Source organism: Pleurodeles waltl, chromosome 12 (assembly GCF_031143425.1).
Source record: "Pleurodeles waltl isolate 20211129_DDA chromosome 12, aPleWal1.hap1.20221129, whole genome shotgun sequence".
In the NCBI taxonomy this organism is placed as follows: domain Eukaryota; kingdom Metazoa; phylum Chordata; class Amphibia; order Caudata; family Salamandridae; genus Pleurodeles; species Pleurodeles waltl.
Window position 1 is genome coordinate 636,774,611 of NC_090451.1, and position 24,377 is coordinate 636,798,987.

General features: G+C 47.4%; 1 protein-coding gene across 26 annotated transcripts in view; it reads right to left on the bottom strand.

Annotated features, from left to right (window-relative positions):
* UBAP2L (ubiquitin associated protein 2 like) overlaps window positions 1-24,377 on the bottom strand; it is a 756,258-nt gene that overhangs the window by 50,968 nt on the left and 680,913 nt on the right. For 13 of the 26 annotated variants that reach the window (XR_011200006.1, XR_011200008.1, XR_011200009.1 and 10 more), the window contains one exon: window positions 11,738-11,929. Coding sequence is in view for 21 of the 26 variants with exons in the window: in XM_069218134.1 (XP_069074235.1) it covers window positions 11,738-11,929 (192 nt within the window). In the remaining 5 variants the exon portion in view is untranslated. Of the gene's footprint in view, window positions 1-11,421; window positions 11,473-11,737; window positions 11,930-24,377 lie in introns of those variants that run through there. The other 13 variants (XM_069218121.1, XM_069218133.1, XM_069218125.1 and 10 more) reach the window with 2 other exon arrangements.

Genomic DNA, 24,377 nt, shown 5'->3' on the forward strand with positions numbered 1-24,377 from the left:
ACTGGGACCAAGGAGAAGAGAACCAAGGGTGTCCCCACATTTACCAGCCTTGTGAGACCTGAGCCCACTTGCTGGCTTGTTCAGACTGGAACCCCAGTCCACACCTGCCGACTGTCTTTGAGGGCCTCTATGCAGCCTCAAGGAACTCCAGCACTGGACAAGACGCCAGAATACACCACTGCACCCGCGCCCTACAGCCTGAGGAGAGGACCAGTGGTCCATTGTGCCAGAGAACCTCAAGGGGCGAGCCCCTCGTGGGTTCCCTCGGTCTGATCTTCCAGCCCATCTATGCAGTAACTTTTTAACTGGATCGATTACCACAGACTTTAATTTGACACCCAACATAACACCTCTGCACCAGGATGCACAACAGCCTGTTGGGGTGGCCCTGGACCTTGCCCCGTACTTGCCCTATATCCAGGAGATTAGACCTGTAAGTCACTGTACTCTACCTGTATGCAGTGCGTGTTCTTCCTACATAGTAGGATAACATTACTGCATCTGAAAGTTTTGCTGTGTCGACTTTTCAAAACTCCAAAAATCCATGTCGAAAAGTATTCCCTTGATTTTGGTGACCTTGGTATTGAAAATGTCACTTACCCAGTGTACATCTGTTCGTGGCATCAGTCGCAGTAGATTCGCATGTTCTGCAATAGCTCGCCATCTGGTGTTGGGCCGGAGTGTTACAAGTTGTTTTTCTTCGAAGAAGTCTTTCGAGTCACGGGACCGAGTGACTCCTCCTTTTGTCTCCATTGCGCATGGGCGTCGACTCCATCTTCGATTGTTTTTCCCCGCAGAGGGTGAGGTAGGAGTTGAATTGTAGTAATAGTGCCCATGCAATGGAGTGACTAAGTATGCACTTATTTAAGGTTGAGATGATACATATATAAATAATTGAAGGTAACTTCCAAACTGCTACAGGCTCCCGGGGAGGCGGGTGGGCACATGCGAATCTACTGCGACTGATGCCACGAACAGATGTACACTGGGTAAGTGACATTTTCAGTTCGATGGCATCTGTCGCTGTAGATACGCATGTTCTGCAATAGACTAGTAAGCAGTTATTTCCCCAAAAGCGGTGGATCAGCCTGTAGGAGTGGAAGTAGTCTGAAATAATGTCCTTAATACAGCTTGACCTACTGTGGCTTGTTGTGCGGATAACACGTCTACACAGTAATGCTTGGTGAATGTGTGAGGCGTAGACCATGTGGCTGCCTTACATATTTCTTGCATTGGGATGTTTCCTAGAAAGGCCATGGTAGCACCTTTCTTTCTGGTTGAGTGTGCCCTTGGTGTAATGGGCAGCTGTCGTTTAGCTTTAAGGTAGCAGATTTGGATGCATTTAACTATCCATCTGGCTATACCTTGTTTTGAAATTGGGTTTCCTGCATGAGGTTTTTGAAATGCAATAAAGAGTTGTTTAGTCTTTCTGATGTTCTTTGTTCTGTCAATGTAATACATTAATGCTCTTTTGACATCTAATGTATGTAGTGCCCTTTCAGCTACGGTATCTGGCTGTGGAAAGAACACCGGAAGTTCCACTGTTTGATTTAGATGGAACGGTGAAATAACCTTTGGCAAAAATTTAGGATTGGTCCTTAGGACGACTTTATTTTTGTGTAGTTGTATAAAAGGTTCCTGTATAGTAAACGCCTGAATCTCGCTTACTCTTCTCAGGGAAGTAATGGCGATGAGAAATGCCACCTTCCAGGTTAGGAACTGTATGTCGCAGGAGTGCATGGGTTCAAAAGGTGGACCCATAAGTCTAGTTAGGACAACATTTAGGTTCCATGAAGGAACAGGTAGTGTTCTTGGTGGTATAATTCTCCTAAGGCCCTCCATGAATGCTTTAATGACTGGTATTTTATATAGGGAAGTTGAATAGGTAGTCTGCAGGTATGCAGATATTGCTGCAAGGTGAATCTTAATGGAAGAGAAAGGTAGGTTAGATTTTTGTAAGTGAAGCAAGTAACCCACTACATGTTCTGGAGTTGTGTGTAATGGTTGTATTTGATTAATATGGCAGTAGCAAACAAACCTCTTCCATTTACTTGCATAGCAGTGCCTGGTGGATGGCCTTCTTGCTTGTTTTATGACTTCCATACATTCTTGGGTAAGTTGTAAGTGCCCGAATTCTAGGATTTCAGGAGCCAGATTGCTAGATTCAGCGATGCTGGATCTGGGTGTCTGATCTTTTGGTTGTGCTGTGTCAACAGATCTGGCCTGTTGGGCAATTTGATGCAGGGTACCACTGATAGGTCTAGCAGCGTTGTGTACCAGGGTTGCCTTGCCCAAGTTGGTGCTATCAATATGAGTTTGAGTTTGCTTTGACTGAGTTTGTTTACCAGGTAAGGAAGGAGAGGGAGAGGAGGAAAAGCGTAAGCAAATATCCCTGACCAGTTCATCCATAGGGCATTGCCTTGGGATTGTTTGTGTGGGTATCTGGATGCGAAGTTTTGGCATTTTGCGTTCTCCCTTGTCGCAAACAAGTCTATCTGAGGTGTTCCCCAGAGTTTGAAATAAGTGTTCAGTATTTGGGGGTGAATTTCCCATTCGTGGACCTGTTGGTGATCTCGAGAGAGATTGTCTGCGAGTTGATTTTGTATCCCTGGTATAAACTGTGCAATTAGGCGAATTTGGTTGTGAATTGCCCAATGCCAAATTTTTTGTGCTAACAGGCTTAACTGCGTGGAGTGTGTCCCTCCCTGCTTGTTTAGATAATACATTGTTGTCATGTTGTCTGTTTTGACGAGAATGTATTTGTGAACTATTATTGGTTGGAAAGCTTTTAGTGCTTGAAAAACTGCAAGAAGTTCTAGGTGATTGATATGCAGTTTTGTTTGATGTACGTTCCATTGTCCTTGTATGCTGTGTTGATCGAGGTGTGCTCCCCACCCTGTCATGGAAGCATCTGTTATTACGTATTGTGGCACTGGGTCTTGGAAAGGCCGCCCCTTGTTTAAATTTATGTTGTTCCACCACAGAAGCGAGAGGTAAGTTTGGCGGTCTATTAACACCAGATCTAGAAGGTGACCCTGTGCTTGAGACCACTGTGATGCTAGGCATTGTTGTAAGGGCCTCATGTGCAGTCTTGCGTTTGGGACAATGGCTATGCATGATGACATCATGCCTAGGAGTTGTAATACCATCTTTGCTTGTATCTTTTGTGTTGGATACATGCGTTGTATGATGGTGTTGAAATTTTGAATTCTTTGTGGACTTGGAGTGGCTACTCCTTTTGATGTGTCTATTATGGCTCCCAGGTATTGTTGTACCTTGCGTGGCAGAATTTTGGATTTTGTGAAATTGACGGTGAACCCTAGTTTGAAGAGGGTTTGTATGATATGATTTGTGTGATTTGAGCACTCTATTAACGAATGGGCCTTGATTAGCCAGTCGTCTAGATATGGGAACACATGTATTTGCTGTCTTCTGATGTGTGCAGCGACTACCGCTAGACATTTGGTAAAGACTCTTGGTGCGGTTGTTAATCCGAAAGGCAGTACCTTGAATTGGTAATGTATTCCTTTGAATACAAACCTTAGGTATTTCCTGTGCGATGGGTGTATTGGTATATGGAAATAAGCATCCTTGAGGTCTAAAGTTGCCATGTAGTCGTGCAGCTTTAGCAATGGCAATACTTCTTGTAGTGTGACCATGTGGAAGTGGTCTGATTTGATGAAAGTGTTGACTACTCTGAGGTCTAGGATTGGTCTCAGTGTTTTGTCCTTCTTTGGTATCAGAAAGTACAGTGAGTAAACTCCTGTGTTTATTTGTGTGTTTGGCACTAATTCGATTGCATTCTTTTGCAATAGTGCCTGCACTTCTATCTCTAGGAGATTGGAATGGTGTGTTGTTAAATTTTGTGCTTTTGGTGGTATGTTTGGAGGGAACTGTAGAAATTCTATGCAGTAACCATGTTGGATAATTGCTAGAACCCAAGTGTCTGTAGTGATTTTCTCCCATGCTCTGTAATAATGACCTATTCGTCCCCCCACTGGTGTTGTGTGGAGGGGGTGAGTGACATGTGAGTCACTGTTTAGTAGTAGGGGTTTTGGGGCTTTGGAATCTTCCTCTATTTCTAGGGAATTGCCCTCCTCTATATTGTCCCCGAAAACCTCCTCTATACTGTCCTTGGTAACTGGACGGTGTGGCTTGTGAGGTGCTGGCTTGTGTGCTTTGACCCCGAAACCCCCCTCGAAAGGGCGTTTTACGGAATGAGCTGTAATTCCCTCTGATCTGCGGGGAGTAGAGTGCGCCCATGGCTTTGGCAGTGTCCGTATCTTTTTTGAGTTTCTCAATCGCTGTGTCCACTTCTGGACCGAACAGTTCTTTTTCATTAAAAGGCATATTGAGAACTGCTTGTTGAATCTCTGGTTTAAATCCAGACGTTCGGAGCCATGCATGCCTTCTGATAGTTATAGATGTATTAATTGTCCGTGCAGCTGTATCTGCAGCGTCCATGGAGGAGCGGATCTGGTTGTTGGAGATGGCCTGTCCCTCCTCAACCACTTGTTTTGCCCTATTTTGGAAGTCTTTGGGCAGATGTTCAATGAGATGTTGCATCTCGTCCCAGTGGGCTCTGTCATAGCGCGCAAGTAGTGCCTGGGAGTTCGCGATGCGCCACTGGTTTGCAGCTTGTGCTGCGACTCTCTTACCAGCTGCATCAAACTTGCGGCTTTCTTTATCTGGGGGTGGTGCATCTCCAGATGTGTGAGAGTTGGCCCTTTTTCTAGCTGCTCCTACAACAACAGAGTCTGGTGGCAGCTGTGTTGTGATGAAAGCCGGGTCCGTAGGAGGCGGCTTATACTTTTTTTCCACCCTTGGTGTGATTGCCCTACTTTTGACCGGGTCCTTAAATATGTCTTTTGCGTGCCGGAGCATACCAGGGAGCATAGGCAGGCTTTGGTAGGAGCTGTGGGTGGAGGAGAGTGTGTTGAACAAGAAATCATCCTCGACCTGTTCTGAGTGGAGGCTTACGTTGTGAAATTGTGCTGCTCTAGCCACCACCTGAGAGTACGCGGTGCTGTCTTCTGGTGGAGATGGTTTTGTAGGGTATGCCTCTGGGCTGTTATCTGACACTGGGGCGTCGTATAGGTCCCATGCGTCCTGGTCTTGGTCACCCTGGCTCATGGTGGTGTGAGCTGGGGAGTGTGATGGCGTTTGTGCTGGTGAAACGTTAATCACGGGCGGAGGAGAGGGTGGTGGTGTAACTCTTTTCACCACTTTTGGTTGTGGTGCTTGTTCCGTCTGGAACTCCAACCTTCTCTTTCTCCTAATGGGGGGAAGGGTGCTTATTTTTCCTGTCCCCTGCTGAATGAAGATACGCTTTTGCGTATGGTCCGCATCAGTTGCTTGTAGCTCTTCCTCAAACCTATGCTTCTGCATTTGGGAGGTTAGCGAGTGCTCTTCTGTATAAGAGCCTGAAGCTGGGTCGCTTGCAGTTTGTTTCGGCATCGAAACTTTGTCTGCGTGTTTTTTCGGCTCCGAGGTGACTTTTTTCCTTTTCGGGGTCGAAACCTCTCGGCGTCGATCTGTTTCGGTGCCGCTGTCTCGGCGTCGAGCCGTGTCCACACCGGCATCTCGGTGTCGAGGCTTGTCTCCAGCACTTTCTCGGTCCCGAGAAGGCTGCGTGCCGGTGTCTCGACCGGAGTCGGACGATCTCGGCACCGTTTGGGCCTTTTTCGGTGCCGACGGTCGGTCACCGATTTTATGGGTTGAGCCATGGCCTGGTGGCAGTGGCGTCCCCTGGGCCTTGTAAATGTTTCTTTGTGTGGTTTTCGACGTCTTACTCACGGTTTGTGTATCGTCGAATCCTTCGGAGTCTGAGTCTTGGATCGAGAAGGTACCTTCCTCTTCCTGTTCCTCGAACTCCCGTCGGGCTGTCGGTGCGGACGCCATTTGAAGTCTTCTGGCTCGACGGTCTCGGAGTGTTTTTCGGGACCGGAACGCACGACAGGCCTCGCAGGTGTCTTCGCTGTGCTCAGGTGACAGGCACAGGTTGCAGACCAAGTGTTGGTCTGTGTAGGGGTATTTATTGTGGCATTTGGGGCAGAAACGGAAAGGGGTCCGTTCCATCGGCGTTCCTCAGCACGCGGTCGGGCCGACCAGGCCCCGACGGAGGATCGAAAAACTACCCCGAAGGGCACCGGAGCTCTTCGATCTTCGATGCGGTGTTGAATGTAAGTACGCCGATCCCGAACGCAACAATACCGACGAAAATCTTCCGAAATTAACAATTTTTTCTGTTCCGAAACTCGGAGCGACAGGAACACGTCCGAACCCGATGGCGGAAAAAAAACAATCGAAGATGGAGTCGACGCCCATGCGCAATGGAGACAAAAGGAGGAGTCACTCGGTCCCGTGACTCGAAAGACTTCTTCGAAGAAAAACAACTTGTAACACTCCGGCCCAACACCAGATGGCGAGCTATTGCAGAACATGCGTATCTACAGCGACAGATGCCATCGAACATATGTTTATATAAAAGCATGTGTTATTTTTTATAAATTTGTGTTGGATTCCTTTATTAAGTGTGTCTCCCTGTATGAGAGCGTGCATTACATGCTTTGCACTACCCTCTTACTCAACCACACTACCCAAAGAGAGCACTTGGGATGTTTGTACCTCGGTGAAACGTGGGGATTTGGTAGACTCTTTGCACAGTGTACCTCATGTTGGTCCACTATAGAGAGCCAGCTTCCTACAAGCGAAAGATGGGGCAGTTTGTAAAGGGACAGCAGAGCACAGCCTTTTAGGATCTGAAGGGCACATTTGTCAGATGTTGTATTTTGCTACTGTAAGGAAATGCCTCCTTGGCATGGTTACCCCCTGACTTTTTGCCTTTGCTGATGCTATGTTTTGATTTGAAAGTGTGCTGAGGCCTGCTAACCAGGCCCCAGCACCAGTGTTCTTTCCCTAACCTGTACTTTTGTTTACACAATTGGCACACCCTGGCATCCAGGTAAGTCCCTTGTAACTGGTACCCCTGGTACCAAGGGCCCTGATGCCAGGGAAGGTCTCTAAGGGCTGCAGCATATCTTATGCCACCCTGGGGACCCCTCACTCAGCACAGACACACTGCTTGCCAGCTTGTGTGTGCTAGTGGGGACAAAACGAGTAAGTCGACATGGCACTCCTCTCAGGGTGCCATGCAACCTCACACTGCCTATGCAGTATAGATAAGTCACCCCTCTAGCAGGCCTTACAGCCCTAAGGCAGGGTGCACTATACCATAGGTGAGGGCAACAGTGCATGAGCACTGTGCCCCTTCAGTCTCTAAGCAAAACCTTAGACATTGTAAGTGCAGGGTAGCCGTAAGAGTAAATGGTCTGGGAGTCTGTCAAACACGAACTCCACAGCACCATAATGGCTACACTGAAAACTGGGAAGTTTGGTATCAAACTTCTCAGCACAATAAATGCACACTGATGCCAGTGTACATTTTATTGTAAAATACAACCTAGAGGGCACCTTAGAGGTGCCCCCTGAAACCTTAACCAACTACCCGTGTAGGCTGACTGGTTTTAGCAGCCTGCCACACTCGAGACCTGTTGCTGGCCACATGGGGAGAGTGCCTTTGTCACTCTGTGGCTAGTAACAAAGCCTGCACTGGGTGGAGATGCTTATCACCTCCCCCTTGTAGAAACTGTACCACCTGGCGGTGAGCCTCAAAGGCTCACCCCCTTTGTTACAGCACCACAGGGCATTCCAGCTAGTGGAGATGCCCACCCCCCCCCGGCCACGGCCCCACTTTTGGCGGCAAGGCCGGAGGAGATAATGAGAAACACAAGGAGGAGTCACTGGCCAGTCAGGACAGCCCCTAAGGCAACCTGAGCTGAAGTGACTGACTTTTAGGAATCCTCCATCTTGCAGATGGAGGATCCCCCCAATAGGGATAGGAATGTGACCCCCTCCCCTTGGGAGGAGGCACAAAGAGGGTGTAGCCACCCTCAGGGCTAGTAGCCATTGGCTACTGCCCTCCCTGACCTAAACACACCCCTAAATTCTGTATTTAGGGGCTTCCCTGAACCTAGGAACTCAGATTCCTGCAACCTAAGAAGAAGAGGACTGCTGAGCTGAAAAACCCTGCAAAGAAGACGGAGACACCAACTGCTTTGGCCCCAGCCCTACCGGCCTGTCTCTCCCCCTTCTGAAGAAACTGCTCCAGCGACGCTTCCCCAGGACCAGCGACCTCTGAATCCTCAGAGGACTGCCCTGCTCTAAAAGCACCAAGAGACTCCCGAGAACAGCGGCCCTGTTCAACAAAGACTGCAACTTTGTTTCCAAAGGACCAACTTAAAGACAACTGCATTTCCCGCCAGAAGCGTGAGACTTGCAACTCTGCACCCGACGCCCCCGGCTCGACTTGTGGAGAAAACACTTCAGGGAGGACTCCCCGGCGACTACGAGACCGTGAGTAGCCAGAGTTGCCCCCCGTGATCCCCCACAGCGACGCCTGCAGAGGGAATCCCGAGGCTCCCCCTGACCGCGACTGCCTGACTCCCAGATCCCGACGCCTGGAAAAGACTCTGCACCCGCAGCCCCCAGGACCTGAAAGATCGGAACTCCAGTGCAGGAGTGACCCCCAGGAGGCCCTCTCCCTTGCCCAGGTGGTGGCTACCCCTATGACCCCCCCCCCTTGCCTGCATCGCTGAAGAGACCCCTTGGTCTCCCATTGATTCCAATTGAAAACCCGACATGTGTTTGCACACTGCACCCGGCCGCCCCGTGCTGCTGAGGGTTTACTTTCTGTGCTAACTTGTGTCCCCCCCGGTGCCCTACAAAACCCCCCTGGTCTGCCCTCCGAAGACGCGGGTACTTACCTGCTGGCAGACTGGAACCGGGGCACCCCCTTCTCCATTGAAGCCTATGCGTTTTGGGCACCACTTTGACCTCTGCACCTGACCGGCCCTGAGCTGCTGGTGTGGTAACTTTGGGGTTGCTCTGAACCCCCAACGGTGGGCTACCTTGGACCCAAACTTGAACCCCGTAGGTGGTTTACTTACGTATAAAAACTAACAAATACTTACCTCCCCCAGGAACTGTAGAAAATTGCACTAAGTGTCTAGTTTTAAAATAGCTATATGTGATTTATTTGAAAAGTATATATGCTATTGTGATTATTCAAAGTTCCTAAAGTACTTACCTGCAATACCTTTCATTTGAAGTATTACATGTAAAATTTGAACCTGTGGTTCTTAAACTAAGAAAAGATATTTTTCTATACAAAAACCTATTGGCCTGGAATTGTCTCTGAGTGTGTGTTCCTCATTTATTGCATGTGTGTGTACAACAAATGCTTAACACTACTCCTTTGATAAGCCTACTGCTCGACCACACTACCACAAAATAGAGCATTAGTATTATCTCTTTTTGCCACTATCTTACCTCTAAGGGGAACCCTTGGACTCTGTGCATACTATTCCTTACTTTGAAATAGTGCATACACAGCCAACTTCCTACAGCTACCCTTTGAGAAAATCTTTCCTCCCACAGGGTTGTCATGTCCCCTTAAGAAGCTGGAGGCAGATGCTAGGGGTGGGAGACGGGGATGTTTGCTGCCAGTGGTAGCTTAGACGTTGTCCGCTTGATCCCAGCCAGACAGGATTGGGATGCTTGTTGCAAGGGCAGTCGATCTTGGCATTGCCGTGCTCCAAACCTTTTGTGCAGCCTCAAAAGGGGGCAGAAATGTTGAGGGTACTGCCTCACAGTAATAATAAGACCGAAGGAACACACCATGACCCTACTCTCCCTGATGTATTTCAACGCTGAAATCAGCTTTCTCAAACAAGTGAGATCTGTCGATGGCATATCCATCAAAGAGGCCACTGCATCACCAGTGAAGCCCACGGATCCTGTCCAGGTGTGACACTTCAGCACCACACTATTGGTGGCTCTGCTCAAGCCACAGGTAGTTTCCAGTCAATATATAATGCATTATGCTGCACCTTGACCATCCCAGATAGTCTGAGCCAGGTTGGCTGGAAATTCCTATGGGACTGCCTGTAAGATCTTGTCCACCATGTCCAAAATAGCGTGGGAATATCTTCTCAGCAAATAGCTTACACTGACTGACCGTATGGCTAGGCTGTCCGAAGAAACCATTTGTTTCCCAAATCTTTTTATCCAGTTTGAATTTGTCTGGGTGAAGTTGTAGGGAATTAATTGTGGTTCATCCTGCTGATGGAAGCCTGAGCCACCAAACGTTATGTTGTATGGTGCAATGACAAATTAAGAGTTGCCTGGCAACCTGCCTGTTCAATGGTTGGCAGGAAAAGTATGTAGACCAGGTGCTTGTTAGGGTGTCAGTCAGGGCTTCATTAAATGAAAATAAGGGCTCAGAGGAAGTTTGTCCAGTTTTAAAACTTTTGTCAATACATTTATTTTGACTTCCATAGTTAGCAGCTGTAAAGGTAATAAATCTGCTGCCCGTCTCATCACCATAGCAAAGGAAGCACTCTTTTCCGTTGATGGTGAGAACACAACCCGAGAATCTGTTACACATGTTACAGTCCCTATCAGGATTAAACTGTCATTTTATGAGGGGACATATCCCCTTGCACACTAGAAAAAAACACTTTTTATGAAAAAAAAACACGTTAGAGATCAAAGGTGTAGAGCTCCAGACCTGCATCTTAAGGAGCAGAAATAAACAAAAGGACGTCAGCACACACGGGTGGCGCATATATGCAGCTCCGTTCATTTCCAGAGTGGAACAGTCAGTGCAGAGCTGTAGTGTGCCACCTACTGGTGTGCAGGAGTACTATCTGAGTTTTTTCAGACATTGTCTGACCTCAGGAGAATATTCATAAGGTGAGGAATATGCATTCGAAGGATCCATCAAAAAACATACGCTCAATATTATCTGCACACTTGTAAGCCTTTTCTTTGGCTATAAATGCTTGGAAAAAAAAGCTGTTGTAGCTAAGACTGGAGCTCCAGGGGTCAGCGGATTATACCAAACTAGTAATGACAAGGCAATGAATAATGTGGTTTAACCAGCAGCGGAACTAAGTGGAAAATTCTTGCTAATGACTGACTACATTTTGCCTGTATTGTTTCTGATATATGTTGAAAAAATAGACCATTAAGGAGACAAGATTGCCATGTATGTGGTATGGAAACCCAAGATAATCGCCATGTGGGTGTTGGGTGCAGCAGTGCGCTGTAGTGGTGGGACCCTTGGGGGCTTACAGCAATTCCAAGTGCATATGGCTGTGCCCTCAGTGTGTGTGTATATACCCGTGCACAATAAAGGAAATACATTGCAAGGGGAAGAGGATAAGGGAACCTCCCAAAGTGGATACTGCCAGCAGGGGAACGCTAATCTGTGCAGTGCAGGCCATGTGCAACCAGAGAGTGGAGGGAGTGGTACTGGGAAGTGCCTTGGTGAGTAAAACGGTTCAGAAAGCTTATTACCTGGTCTTCTTGCTGCAGGTGGCAACACAGAATCATCTGCAAATATGGCAGCTGATGCAAAGTGGCAGGATATGCAAAATAAAGGTACATACTTTGACAACAGAAATCCACAGTTCTAACTGTAAGCTACTACTGAGAATGGGGCCAAACAGTAAAAAACTGTATGTTAACCCAGGCATTTGTTCTCTAATTTATCACACATGTATGTATGAATGTGATTTCAGATGATTAGGAATGGGTTGATGTGGGGACACTCCAAGCAGAAAATCACAGGCTGAAAGGTGTGCTCTAGAAGAAGGGGGAGCCTGTATCTTACCTGCCCGTCCTGTTGAAGGTGATGGTGCAGGATCTGAGAGTGTGGCTGCTGATGTGGGGTCAGGATGTGCATGAAGGGAGCAGGGGGATACCCGGCTGCAGCATTGATGGGTCCTGCACTGCCCAGAGCGGAAGGCAAATTAAAGGAGGCGGCCGGAGTTCCAGTGTGAAATCCCTGCTTCTCGAATGATTGCTGCAAAGGAAAGATATGACAAGGAAGGAAAAACAAACAATGGGCAAAGAGGGAAAGAGACAGAAAAAACAAAAAGGGGACGAGAGATTAGAGTTTTTTGATAAACAGCTGAAGTCATACATACAATTCACATGGTATTTACATTTTCTGTATGCTTAGTGATCAGACGCAAATATATGAATTTTTAAAATCACACATATGAATAAGTTACTTACCTTCTGTAAAGCCTGATCTGGTAGAGACAATATCGAGCCGTAGATTCCTTACATTTGAATTTCCCCAGGCGTCAAACTGGACCCAGAAGATTCTTCATGAGCAGTACCCGTGTGCGCCTGTACGTGGTGTCAATCAGCTCTGTGCAGCGTCGTCCTCGCCAGAAGTGGCGGCCCGTCACCTATATATCCGCTACCTTGGCATGTACACGTCAGTTACTTTTCACGATATTCCATGCCAGGAGCGCAAAGCCAGGAGGTGCACTGAGGTGCATCAGTTGTCTCCCAGTTGCCCAGTATCAGTCTCAACTAAACCCTGCCCTGGGAGATCATTGTGCTTCTTGACAATTAAACTGTACTCGATTGACTCTCCCGGGCTCAGTGAACTTGGGTGCAACTTTGCACATCAGATCCTGGTTTCTGGTGCTGCACAGCAGTGGTCTGAAGATTTTGGGTTACCAAATTGCCCTAGCAGGCTTCTAAGCTGTTGTTTCCCTATGCTGTGAACAAGAGGTCAGCCAACTGACCCTTGGGGGTTTCTGCTTTGGCTGCGCTTCAGAGATGACTTCTCCACAAGCAGAACACAGCAGGCACAGTCCCTCTTCTTTGGTATCCACCAAGTTCAGCAGGGGCAGTACACACACAGATCAAAGGCAACAAACAGATTTTTTTAAAAAAGATGCGCACTGTTAATTGCCAAATTGGGCTTAATGTAATGAGTTGTTTGATACTTTGAAGTGGCAATACTTTGAGGTAGCAATTCTGGCGCACCCTTTAAGAATTAGCACAGCTATTCTATTATATTCCTGTAGATTTCTACAACACATGCCTCCCACCCTTGAGACACATCGATTGCATTGTCCCAAGCCTGCAAGTTAGCTGACAAGACCAGTCTTCAAATTTTCTGAATCTTAGTTCTGAGACAACCTTTATGCCTGTCTGAAGAGCGTTCCAGAGTTTGGGAAAAAGGAAAGCAAATGAGCATCCCCCACCCCTGGTTTACTTGATCCTAGGGACCGCAAATAGTTGCTGGTTTGTGGAGTTAAAATTTATCATAGGGTTGTAGGGTCCTACTCTGTGTCAGCCAAGGCCCCTTCTTGGGTATTGCTCAATGAGCAAGACAGCATGCCTTGAACTGGATTATTTTTGTTTACTGGAAACCAGTGCAAGCTCACCAGGGACGCTGCAGCCAACTGCTTCTTGGGGATTTTTAAAAAAATCTGTGCTGCAGTGTTTTGGATTACCTGGAGTCTTTTCACAACAGATATGGGACTCCACAGATTTAAAGAGTTTCCATAATCTACTTACGATTTTATCAGTCCTTGCACAACCACTCTCCATGAGGGTTCCGGCAACCATTCTAACAGTTTTCTCAGCATGGGGAGTAGGCCGAAACTGTTTGATGCTAAAATCTTGGCCTGAACCTCCATAGAAAGCTTGCTGTTGATCCAAAAGCCCAGGCTCCTGACTGCTGATTTAGGGTTGGGCTGAGTGGCAAAATAATCTTGTCACCTCAATTCCATCCAGTGAGCAGGATTGTTTCCAACCTCTAGCACATCCGTCTCTTCTCCATTTAATTTTAGACCGCTCGCAGACATCTAGTCTTATATATGCTTTAAGCAGTCATCAAGGTGGTTGGACGTCTTATTTGGGGAGATGACGATTTGTGTCATCTGCCTTACACACAAGTGAAAAACCACATGACTTCACAATCTCTGCCAGCATGAGAACATAGGTTAACAGAGTGGGGCTTAGTGACAAACCCTGGGGCACCCCACAGTTTAGGAGGTGGACTTTGGACAGCGGAGTTTCTTTGCACACCAGAAAAGTTCTATTTTCAAGAAAGGAGGCAAGCTATTTTAGCACCAACCCAGAGATGCAATCCTCTTCCAGCCTTTGAATCAGGACAGGATGGGATGGGAGATAGCATCAAAGGCTGGGCACAGATCTAGAAGAATTTAAGCCGCTGAAAAGACTTGATCTAGGAATGCTCTCCATTCCTCCACAGATGCAAGCAAATCTGTTTCTGTACTACTTTCTGGTCTAAAGTCAGTCTCAAAAGGATGTAAGATACCATTTGTCTCAAGAAATAAAGAGATTTACAAACATCTCCAAGGCTTTACTTGGCTCTGGAAGGAGGGAGACCGTTCTGTAGTTTTCACACTATGGGGGATCAGTGGAGGGTTTTTTCAGCAAAGGCTTCACAACAGCATCTTTCCATGCTGGCGGGACCATCCTGGACTGTAATGAATAGTTGAACATATCTGTCAAGATACAAAACACTGCTTTTACCCCTTTCATCATCATTTCTGGGGGGGGGGCTGGGTCCTGCGGGGTGCCTGATTTCACTGACTTAAGTTTCATCTGTGACCTTCAAGTTAATTTCTGGAAAGGCAGTTTTACTTAGTTGTGCTGATATCATGTGGCATCTGGAGAGACTGGATTATGCCACAATCCCCTGGGAGTATAAGGATGATATTATTTACCTTGCCTAAGAAGCAAGCAGGTTACATCAAGCCTCTGACTGAGTAGGACCTGACTGATTTTAGGTTTGGCTCTTTAGATAAGCTTAACGCATTATTAATCTTAGTGGAAAAGTAGGTAAATCTTACTTCCCAACGTGCTTAATATCTTAACTGCTTTCTAAGAATTCTCCTTACAGATATCATAGGTTTTCTCCACACACTTTCCAATTTTTTGGGTTCTTTTTTTCCAGTCGAGTTCCACTGAAAACCATGGTTCCCAGCATTCGAAAAGTCTGGCCTTCCTTGCCTCAGAGGTGCTAGGCTGCCCCGGGCGTTCCGCATCCAAGCCTCAATCCAGGTGTACTTATCAGCATTATCCTCTACAATTTCAGGGGAAGAGCTGGTAAATACTCTCCCATGATGCTGTGTCTAGCTTTGACCAGCAATGACAGTCTGGGTTGGTGTGGCATGATAATTTTACTTCCAGTTCTGCATAGTTGAAAAAGTATTCTCTTTTAGTCTGACCAGTAAATATCAACAGGATCATCTTTAACCATATTAGATAATATATTATATTTGTAAATATAGGGTCTATTAAGTGAACTTGTTTATGAGTGGGAGCTGTGACCTGTTGTACCAATTGCACTGCCGCTAAATCAGAAAGGTTTTTGCAAATTCATAATTTAATTCTCCAGGTGTAAATTTAAGTTCCCTAGTGCTGTGAAGTTTGCTTTTAAAAGACTGTTCTGGCACTATACCATGGAGAGCCTGTCATAAGCAGAGTTGTCTGTTTTTAGCCAATTGGTTGAACAAGTCTCTCCACAGTAAAAGAAAATTAGTTACTTACCTGTAACTGTAGTTCTCCAGTATTGGAATCTTTCATAGATTCACATGCTTTAATCATTCCCCGTCATCAAGATGGGAGCCCCCGGTACAAATTACACAAGTAGTGTTGAAATATATTAACAAAAGGGCCCTAGGCCTCTTCAATTTAACAGTCTATCAGAGTTATTTTAAGAAAAGGACCAAACTTGAGCATCCACCAATCAGACGAGGTGTGTGTGTGTGTGTGTGTGTGTGTGTGTGTGTGTGTGTGTGTGTGTGTGTGTTTTCTCCGGGGAGGTGGGTGGGTCGCATGTGAATCTATGAAATATTCCAATACTGGAGAACTACAGTTAAAGGTAAGTAACTAATTTTCTTACTCCAGTATTGGAACTTTCATAGATTCACATGCTTGTATCAGAGTAGCGAGCAGTACTTATGCACATTGTAACACTGTAACCAAGTGACAAAACACCTGTATAAATAATACATATGTATATATTTATATAAAGGAATACTTCAAACAAAATACCGTCTGTCAACCCCATCTTTACTTCTCTTCACTTTTCTGTTTTTTTTCCAAAAAACATGAAGTATTGAATCTGTAGCCGAACATAAGAGACAAACAATGTGCATACTTGATCTAGGATGGAGGGATGAAAGAGATGGCCCACCTTCACCTGAAGAGGTTCCTAAGGACTGCTTGACCCACTGCTACCTCTCCTTGAGATAGTGCTTCAAGCAGTAATGTCTTGTTAATGTATGGCAGCTCTTCCTTGTTGCTGCTCTGCATATGTCTTGCAGAGAAACCCCTGCTAACAGCACTGCTGAGGAAGAAACTGCCCGCGTAGAATGAGCGCGGACTGACGAATGCAGAGGTTTACCCGCTGCCTGATGGCAGATTCAAATGGCTGAGGCGATCCATCTGGATATACTCTGTTTGGAGAGCGGTTGGCCTCGTCTGGGTGCACTGTAAGCTACGAACAATTGATTAGAGCAGCGAAAGGACTTAGTTCTGTCCAAGTAGAATGGAACACATCTCTTAACGTCTAAGGAGTGTAATGCTCTTTCCGCAGGAGTAGATGGATGTGGAAAAAAAGGTTTTAAAAACTAAGGGCTCGTTCATGTGGAAGTCCGAAGGGACCTTCAGGATGAAATGCGGGTTTATGTGCAGCAGTAGTTTGTCTTGTTTAATCTGCAAGAATGGCTCTTGTATGTAGAGGGCCTGTACCTCACTGACCCGTCTGGCTGATGTGAGAGCCACCAGTAAAGCAACTTTCCAAGAAAGGAATTTCAGAGAGGTGCGATTAATCGGTTCAAACGGATACTTCATCAACTGTGCTAAAACAATATTCAGGTTCCACGAGGGAGGAGGAGGTCTGAATGGAGGAAAGACCCTGAAAAGCCCTTTTAGAAACCGTTTGATTAAACAAGAGGAATACAGCGAAGGTGAAGAGTCTGAGCGCCTGCATGATGCTATTGCCGCCAGATGCACCTTTATGGAGGAATGCGCCAGGCCTGATTGCGCTAAATGCAAGAAATACAGCAATATTTGTTCCGGCGGTGAGGACAGTGGATCAATTTGCCGCTGGTGACACCAGAAACAAAATCTTTTCCATTTGCAAGAGTAAGCCTTATTAGTGCTATCCGCTCTAGCTCTGGACAAAATGTCCCTACATTCCTGTGGGATATTCAGATGTGCAAACTCCCTCTGCCCAGGAGCCATGCTGACAATCGCATCGACTGAGGATCCGGGCGCGATATTTGTCCTTTGTTCATCGTTAGTAACTGTGGCGACGGTTTCATTGGAATGTGAGGCTTCATTGATAGAAGAAGAAGCTCTGCAAACCAGTGTTGGCGAGGCCAGTACGGAGCTATCAATATCAAGATGCATGGCTCTGCCTTCATCTTCGTGAGGACTCTTGGGATCAATGGGATTGGAGGAAAGGCATAAGCAAAGATGTCTGACCAAACTATGGAAAACTCATTCCCCCAAGATCCCTTTGGGTGATGCCAGCTTGCGAAGTACTGACATTTGGTGTTCCACTTGTTGCCGAACAGGTCTATGGTTGGCTTTCCCCACTGGGAAAAGATGTAGTCCACTGTGTACTGGTCCAGCTACCACTCGTGGAAGCTCGATCTTTGCCTGCTGAGCAAGTCCGCTATCTTGTTCTCTATCCCCGGCAAATGCACCGCTATGAGTCTGATGCCTTGCCGCAAGGCACAATTCCAAATTCTTTGGGCTTCCTTGGAGAGGGTGAGAGATCTCGTGCCTTCTTGTTTGTTGAGGTAATGCATCGTAGTGGTAATGTCTGTTCTTACTACGTCTGATCCTGCTATTTTCAGGGGAAAGGCCTGCAAAGCGAGAAACTGCTCTGAGCTCTAGCAGATTGATGTGCATCACTCTCAACTCTAGTGGCCACTTGCCACTTACTTGAATATCTTGCAACACGGCTCCCCAGCCCTCCAGAGATGCGTCCGTAGTGATGGTCCACGGAGCTGGACGATGTAGAAAGGAAACGCCGATGGACAGATGATGCTTTTGAGACCACCATGTCAGGGCTTTGGCTATTGCTGGGGTTATGTTTATCCGATCTTCGAAGATTCCAGAAATCTGGAGCCATTGATAGTTGAGTTGCTTCTGTAGCTGTCCCATTTTTAGTCTGCAGAGAGGAACTAGAGATATGCATGAGGACATCATACCCAACAAGTATTTGAACAGGTGAACAGAAATGCAGCTTCTTCCCTGTATTGACTTTGCTAGAGTCAGTAACTTCTGTTGTCTCTCTACTGGTGGATTGCGTGTCCAGATTCGCCCCTAAAAAGGTGATACTGCGTGCCGGTAGAGGTTTGGACTTCTCCCAGTTGACGGTGAGGCCTAAACTGCTTAGCAAGGAAACGCACCTTCTTGTTGATCTGCGCACTCCTGCATAGGTGTTTGCTTTTATCAGCCAATCGTCAAGATATCGAAATATCTGGAGTTTTCTCCTGAGGAAAGCTGCGATTGGCGCTAGGCATTTGGTGAATATTCTGGGAGCTGATTTTAGGCCAAAAGGGAGGACACAAAATTGAAAATGGCTTCCGGCTACCATGAATCTCAGGTACTGTCTGTGGGTAGGGTGGATGGGAATGTGGAAATATGTGTCTTTTAGGTCTAGTGTATACATGAAATCTCCCTGGTTCAGACGCAGGAGGACATCCTGCAGGCTTATGTGGAGCGACTGCTTTTTTAAGTAGATGTTTAGTTCCCTTAGGTCGAGGATCAGCCTCCCAATCTTTCCACTTCTTGCGAATGAGAAAGAACCTGGAATAAAACCCTCTTCCTCGCTGTGACCGAGGTACCTTCTCTATAGCTCCTTTGAAGAGCATCTTGTTGATCTCCCTCTTGAGTTGTTCTGGATACCTTGAAGGAGTCCTGCGAGGAGGATTGGAGTGAGGTAGTTTGATAAACTCCGGACTGTGGCCCTGTTTCACTAATTGGAGGACCCACTTGTCTGATGTGATGCCTTGCCATTGCTTGAGGAACAGGGATATCCTTCTGCCTAGAACCAGAGGAGGAGAGTTGGGTGTAGCCGGCGCCTCGGATGTATCAGGTTCTACAAACCGAGTCTTTAGAAGGGCGAGTTGAGCGTCCCCTAGTGCCAGATCTACCATAAGCTGCTTGGGGTGGTTGTCATTGTGGGTAGTATTGACGGAACTGGTGAGAGGAGGAAGGATAGGTTGAATATCTATATTGCTGATATCCTCCTCTATATGAAGGCTGACCACGTCCTCTAGCTCGAAAGGAAGGCTTTCGAAACTGGAGAGTCCCTAATGATCTTGCTGTATCCGTGTCGGATTTGATAGATTGTAAAGCCTCGTCAATATGTTTACCAAATAATGCCTGGCCATCGAAAGGTAGGTCTAAAATCTTATTTTGTACCTCAGGCCAGAATGATGCAGCCTTTAGCCAATGCAGTCGTGGCTATGTCCACTGCACAGTCTATGAGTTCCGCTGATGTGCGCTGACCTTCCTGCAACGTCTTCTTTGCCTCCGATCTTCCGTCCTCCGGCAACTGGTCAACATGTGGGGCGATGTCTGCCCATAGCCGTCTGTCAAACCTGGCTAACACCGCTAGTGAGTTAGCAGCTCTTATCACTACGCTAACCATGGAGGAGAACCTCTTCCCAATATTGTCTAGCCGTCTACCTTCTTTGTCTGGAGGTGCAGAAATCGGAGCAGACGGATTCTTGGACGTCCTCTGTGCCACCTGAGCCACCACTGAGTCCGAATGAGGATGACCAACTAGACATGCTGAGGCATCGTCTGGTGCCTTGTATTTTTTGTCCAATCGAGGCAGCACTCCTGTGACAGTAACAGGATTGTGCATCACTTTTAGCCCTTCTTCCTATAAGTAGCTTATCAGCAGAACAGAGCGCACATATTTCTGAAACGGCTCTTTAAAATCAAAGAAAGCAATCTGTCTGTTTTGACGGCATTGGCAAAGCGAAACGCTTAGCTGCTCTCTCTGGGAGATTATGAAATCCTCAGATGTCACAACCCAGGGTGAGTGATAAGTGCTTGTAATAGTCAGTAAGCATGTGTCTCAAATTGGTGACCAAAGAGTTAGGCACTAAGATGATATCCTCCCTTGATCCATGGTGTTCCTTATAGGGCTCTTCATCAAAATACTGCTTTTGGAAATAGTTAATACTGGGACATAGCCTGATGGAAAGAAGCAAAAGAATAATCTTCTGCCAGTTAGGCTGAAGTCACTGCTAGGGTAAAGAGCTAGGAGACAGACTGAGAAGATCCTTAGTTGAGAAGGGCTGTATGCTGAACCGTAAAGTCCTTCCTCTCCTGATTCCTCTGCCAAAAACCTACGGGCAACAGGGAGACCTTAGTTGGTGATAGTTGTATCTGTCTCGTCGGTGATGGTGCAGACAAAGAGGTGATCTTTTGACCGTTATGGCTACTGATTACGTATTGATGACAGATTTAAAAACCACCATCAATGGGATGGCAGTCATCAGCAAGGTGGTCGCCGTCAACCTTGTTGGAGTGATTGTTATCACTGTGGTGACTGGAAGCGACAGGGAACGTACCGTTGATGAAGGTCTCTGCAGCTGCCGTCGAAAATGGGTCCGTCAACTATCTAATGTTCACTGACGATTACTCTTTCTGAAGAGTGACGGGCACAGAAGAATTAGATCTCTTCCGAGTGTAACCTGAAGAACAGTCCTTAGTGCCTGATTTTCCAGACTCAGAGGTTTTGTCAGTAGCTTTCAGCCTTTTTAAGTCTTTGACACATGAGGTAGAGACTTCATTTTTGTGTTTACGCTCAGGTTGAGAGCGACTTGAACCCTCAACCTTATGAGAACCAGATTCCAATAGGGACATCTTGTTGAGTCATAAAAGTAGACTGACCTCGTTGCCCTTCAATGTCTTGGCAGAAAAGGTTCTGTAGTATTTACATTCTTTATGCTTATTATGAGGATGCAAACTGTGTAGACACTCCAGGTAGCTGGCACTCTATATGGTGCATTAAAAGGAAGTACATCGTGCACAGAGTCCACTAGATCCTTGTAGGTATCTGGCTCTGTATATACTATATGAAATGAGATAGTGCGTCCAGAGTCAAGGGGTTCCTCAAGAGGCTTGACAGGGGCAATAATAGATAATACTAATGCTCTATTTGTGGTAGTGTGGTTGAGCATTTAGTCTTATCAGGGGGTAGTGTTGAGCATTTGTTGTACACACAAGTAATAAGTGAAAATAAACACAATGACAACTCCAGGCCAATAGGTTTTTATATAGAAAAATATTATTTTGTTCATTTTTTATCAGAACCACAAGGTTCGGATTGCAGGTAAGTACATTCAATGAAATGTACTTTGCATAGGTATAGTTAGAACTTTGATTCAAAACAGTAATGTACACAGTTTTTCATAAAATGGCAATAAGCTATTTTAAAAGTGGACACTGTGCAATTTTCAACAATTTCTGGGGGAGGTAAGTACAGTTTAGTTATCACAGTAAGTAAAGCACTTACAAGTTCAGTCTCCTGGGCACAGGTAGCCCACCGTTGGGGGTTCAATGCAACCCCTAACACCCAGCACCAGCAACACGGAGCCGGTCAGGTGCACAGGTCAACCAGAAGCCAAAATAACATGGGAACCCATGGAAACAGGGGGGTGCTCAGGTCCCAGTCTGCTTGCAGGTAAGTACCCGTGCTGTCAGAGGGCAGACCAGGGAGGTTTGATAGAGCACAGGAGGGGCCCCAAGTAGGCACACAACACACCTTCAGCGGCACTGGGGCAGCTGGGTGGAGTGGGCAAACAGGGCATTAGGTTGTCAATAGGATTCAATAGAGGGACCTGGGGATCACTCAGACGCTGCAGGCAGGGCACGGGGGGCTTCTCGGACAAGCCACCGACTGGGCACTGATGAGGGCCGCCTGCTGGTCACTGCTGCACCGGTAGTCGGTTTTTCACGAGCCTGGGGGCTGCGGGTGCAGTGCTTCTCCAGGCGTCAGATATCTTCATCCCGGGCAGTCGCGGTCAGGGGGTCCTCAGGATTCCCTCTGCAGGCGTGGTAGTGGGGGTGCAGGGAGGTCAGCCCAGGGTGGACACATTGTCGGAGTTACCTGGGGGTCCGCTCTGGATAGTTAGTTCCTCTGGACACGGGCCTCGGGTGCAGAGTTGGGGACTGACGCTTCTGGAGTGAGGTGGGAGTCCCATTAAAGATGGTTTCTTCTTTCTTGGTTGGACAGGTCTGCTGTCCATGGGAGTTATTGATCCTTCTTAGGTGAGTCAGCAGAGGTCGCTGGGCCTCAGGATGTGTCGCTGGTGCAGGTTCCCTGAAGTAGGAGACTGGCCGGTAGGGCTGTGGCCAAAGCAGTTGTCTTCCTTCTCTGTGGGGTTTTTCAACTAAGCAGTCCTTCTTTGTAGGTTGTCATGAATCTGAATCTCTTGGTTCAGGGTCGCCCATAAATACTAAACTTTGGGGTGTGTTTAGGTGAAGGGGCAGTAGACAATAGCTACTGTCCCTGAGGGTGGCTACACCCTCGTGTCCACTCCCACTGGGGAGGGGAGCGCATCCCTATCCCTATTGGGCCTAACCCTCCAAAGCAAGATGGAGGATTTCTCAAGGAGGGGGTCACTTCAGCTCTGGTCACCTTAGGAGTGGACCTGGTGAGGGTGTGGTGACTCCTTGTTTTTCTCATTATCTCCTCTGGACTTGCCACCAAAAGTGGGGGCTCGTCCAGGGGGCGGGCATCTCCACTGGCTGGGGTGCCCTGGGGGCTTTGTGACACCAGGCTTGAGCCTTTGAGGCTCACCGCCAGGTGTTACAGTTCCTGCAGGGGGAAGGTGTGAAGCACCTCCATCCAGTGCAGGCTTTGTTTCTGGCCCCAGAGAGCACAAAGGCTCTCATCCCAGGGGGTCAAAAACTTGTCTTTCAGTGGCAGGCGGGCACAGACCAGTCAGTCCTGCACAGAAGGAATTGGTAAAATACAGGGGGCATCTCTAAGATGCCATGTGTGTGCATTTTATAAATCCAACACTGCCATCAGTGTGGGTTTATTATTCTGAGAAGTTTGATACCAAACTTCCCAGGACTCAGTGTAGCCATTATGGAACTGGAGTTCATTTTGACAAACTCCGTAACTGCAACAAGGAGCCATTTTCCTACAAACCTGATCTTGGGGTCAGAGGTGCCACCTAAATACTCAATTATGGGGCATTACAATGAGTGCAGGGTGGCAGAAATGTGTCTATGGTGGCTGAACTATTCAGGACCAGTCAGTCAAGCCACTAGTACCTGGTAGGCTTTCAGGGGGCACCTCTGTGTGCACTTAAAAAAAAAAAAATAACAACAAGTCTGCCGCCTGTTGATCATCGCTGCACTGGGTTTCGAATTCTCCAAAGCCTGGGGGCTGCAGATGCAGTGGGTCTTTTGGCGTCAGTTATCTTCGTCCAGGGCAGCTGCGGTCAGTGGGGTCCTCGGGATTCCCTCTGCAGGTGTAGTCGTGGAGGGGTTGAGATGTCAACCCAGGGTGGGCACTTGCTCGCCATTGCCTGGGGGTTCTCTCTGGTCAATTGGGCCACCTGGACTCTGACCGTGGGCATCGGGTGCAAAGTGGTTAGGACTCAAGCTTCTGGAGTGAGGTGGGATTCCTTTAGAAGCAGTTTCTTCTTTTCTTTTGGAACGGTCTGCTGTTCATGGGAGTTTCTTGGTCCTCTGTGATGCAGACAGTCCTCTGGAGGCTTCTCAGAAGTCGCTGGACCTGCAGAGTGCGCTGCTCTTCTTTTGCAGCTTTTTGAAGCAGGAGAAGGGCCGGTATGGCTGGGGCAGAGTCAGTTGTTGTCGCCTTCTCTTCTCTGCTGGGTTGTCAGCTCAGCAGTCCTCCTTGTGAGGTCGTCAGGAATCTCACTAGCTTGGTTCAGGGAGCCCTTAAATACAAGATTTTGGGGCGTTTTAGGGGGTAAGAGGGCAGTAGCCAAAGGCTACTGTCCCTAAGGGTGGCTACACCCTCCTTGTGTCTACTCTCTTTGGGGGGGGGGGGGGGGGGCACAGTCCTATCCCTATTGGTCCCTGTCCTCCAAACCAAGATGGAGGATTGTGCAGGGAGAGGGTCACTTGAGCTCTGGAAAACTTAGGGTTGGGTCCCAGCTGAAGTGGTCGTCACTCTTTTTCTTAAGTTCCCCCCGAACTGGCCACCCAAAGTGGGGGCTTGTCCAGAGGGCGGGCATCTCCACTAGCTGGAGTGCCCTGGGGCACTGTAACCAGAGGCCTGAGCCTTTGAGGCTCACCGCTAGGTTTTACAGTTCCTGCAGGGGGGAGGTGTGAAGCACCTGTTTCTGGCCTCAGAGCACAAAGGCTCTCGCCCCAGGGGGTCAGAAACTCGTTTTTTAGTGGCAGGCTGGCACAGACCAGTCAGTTTGTGGACTGAGAAATACATGGGGCAT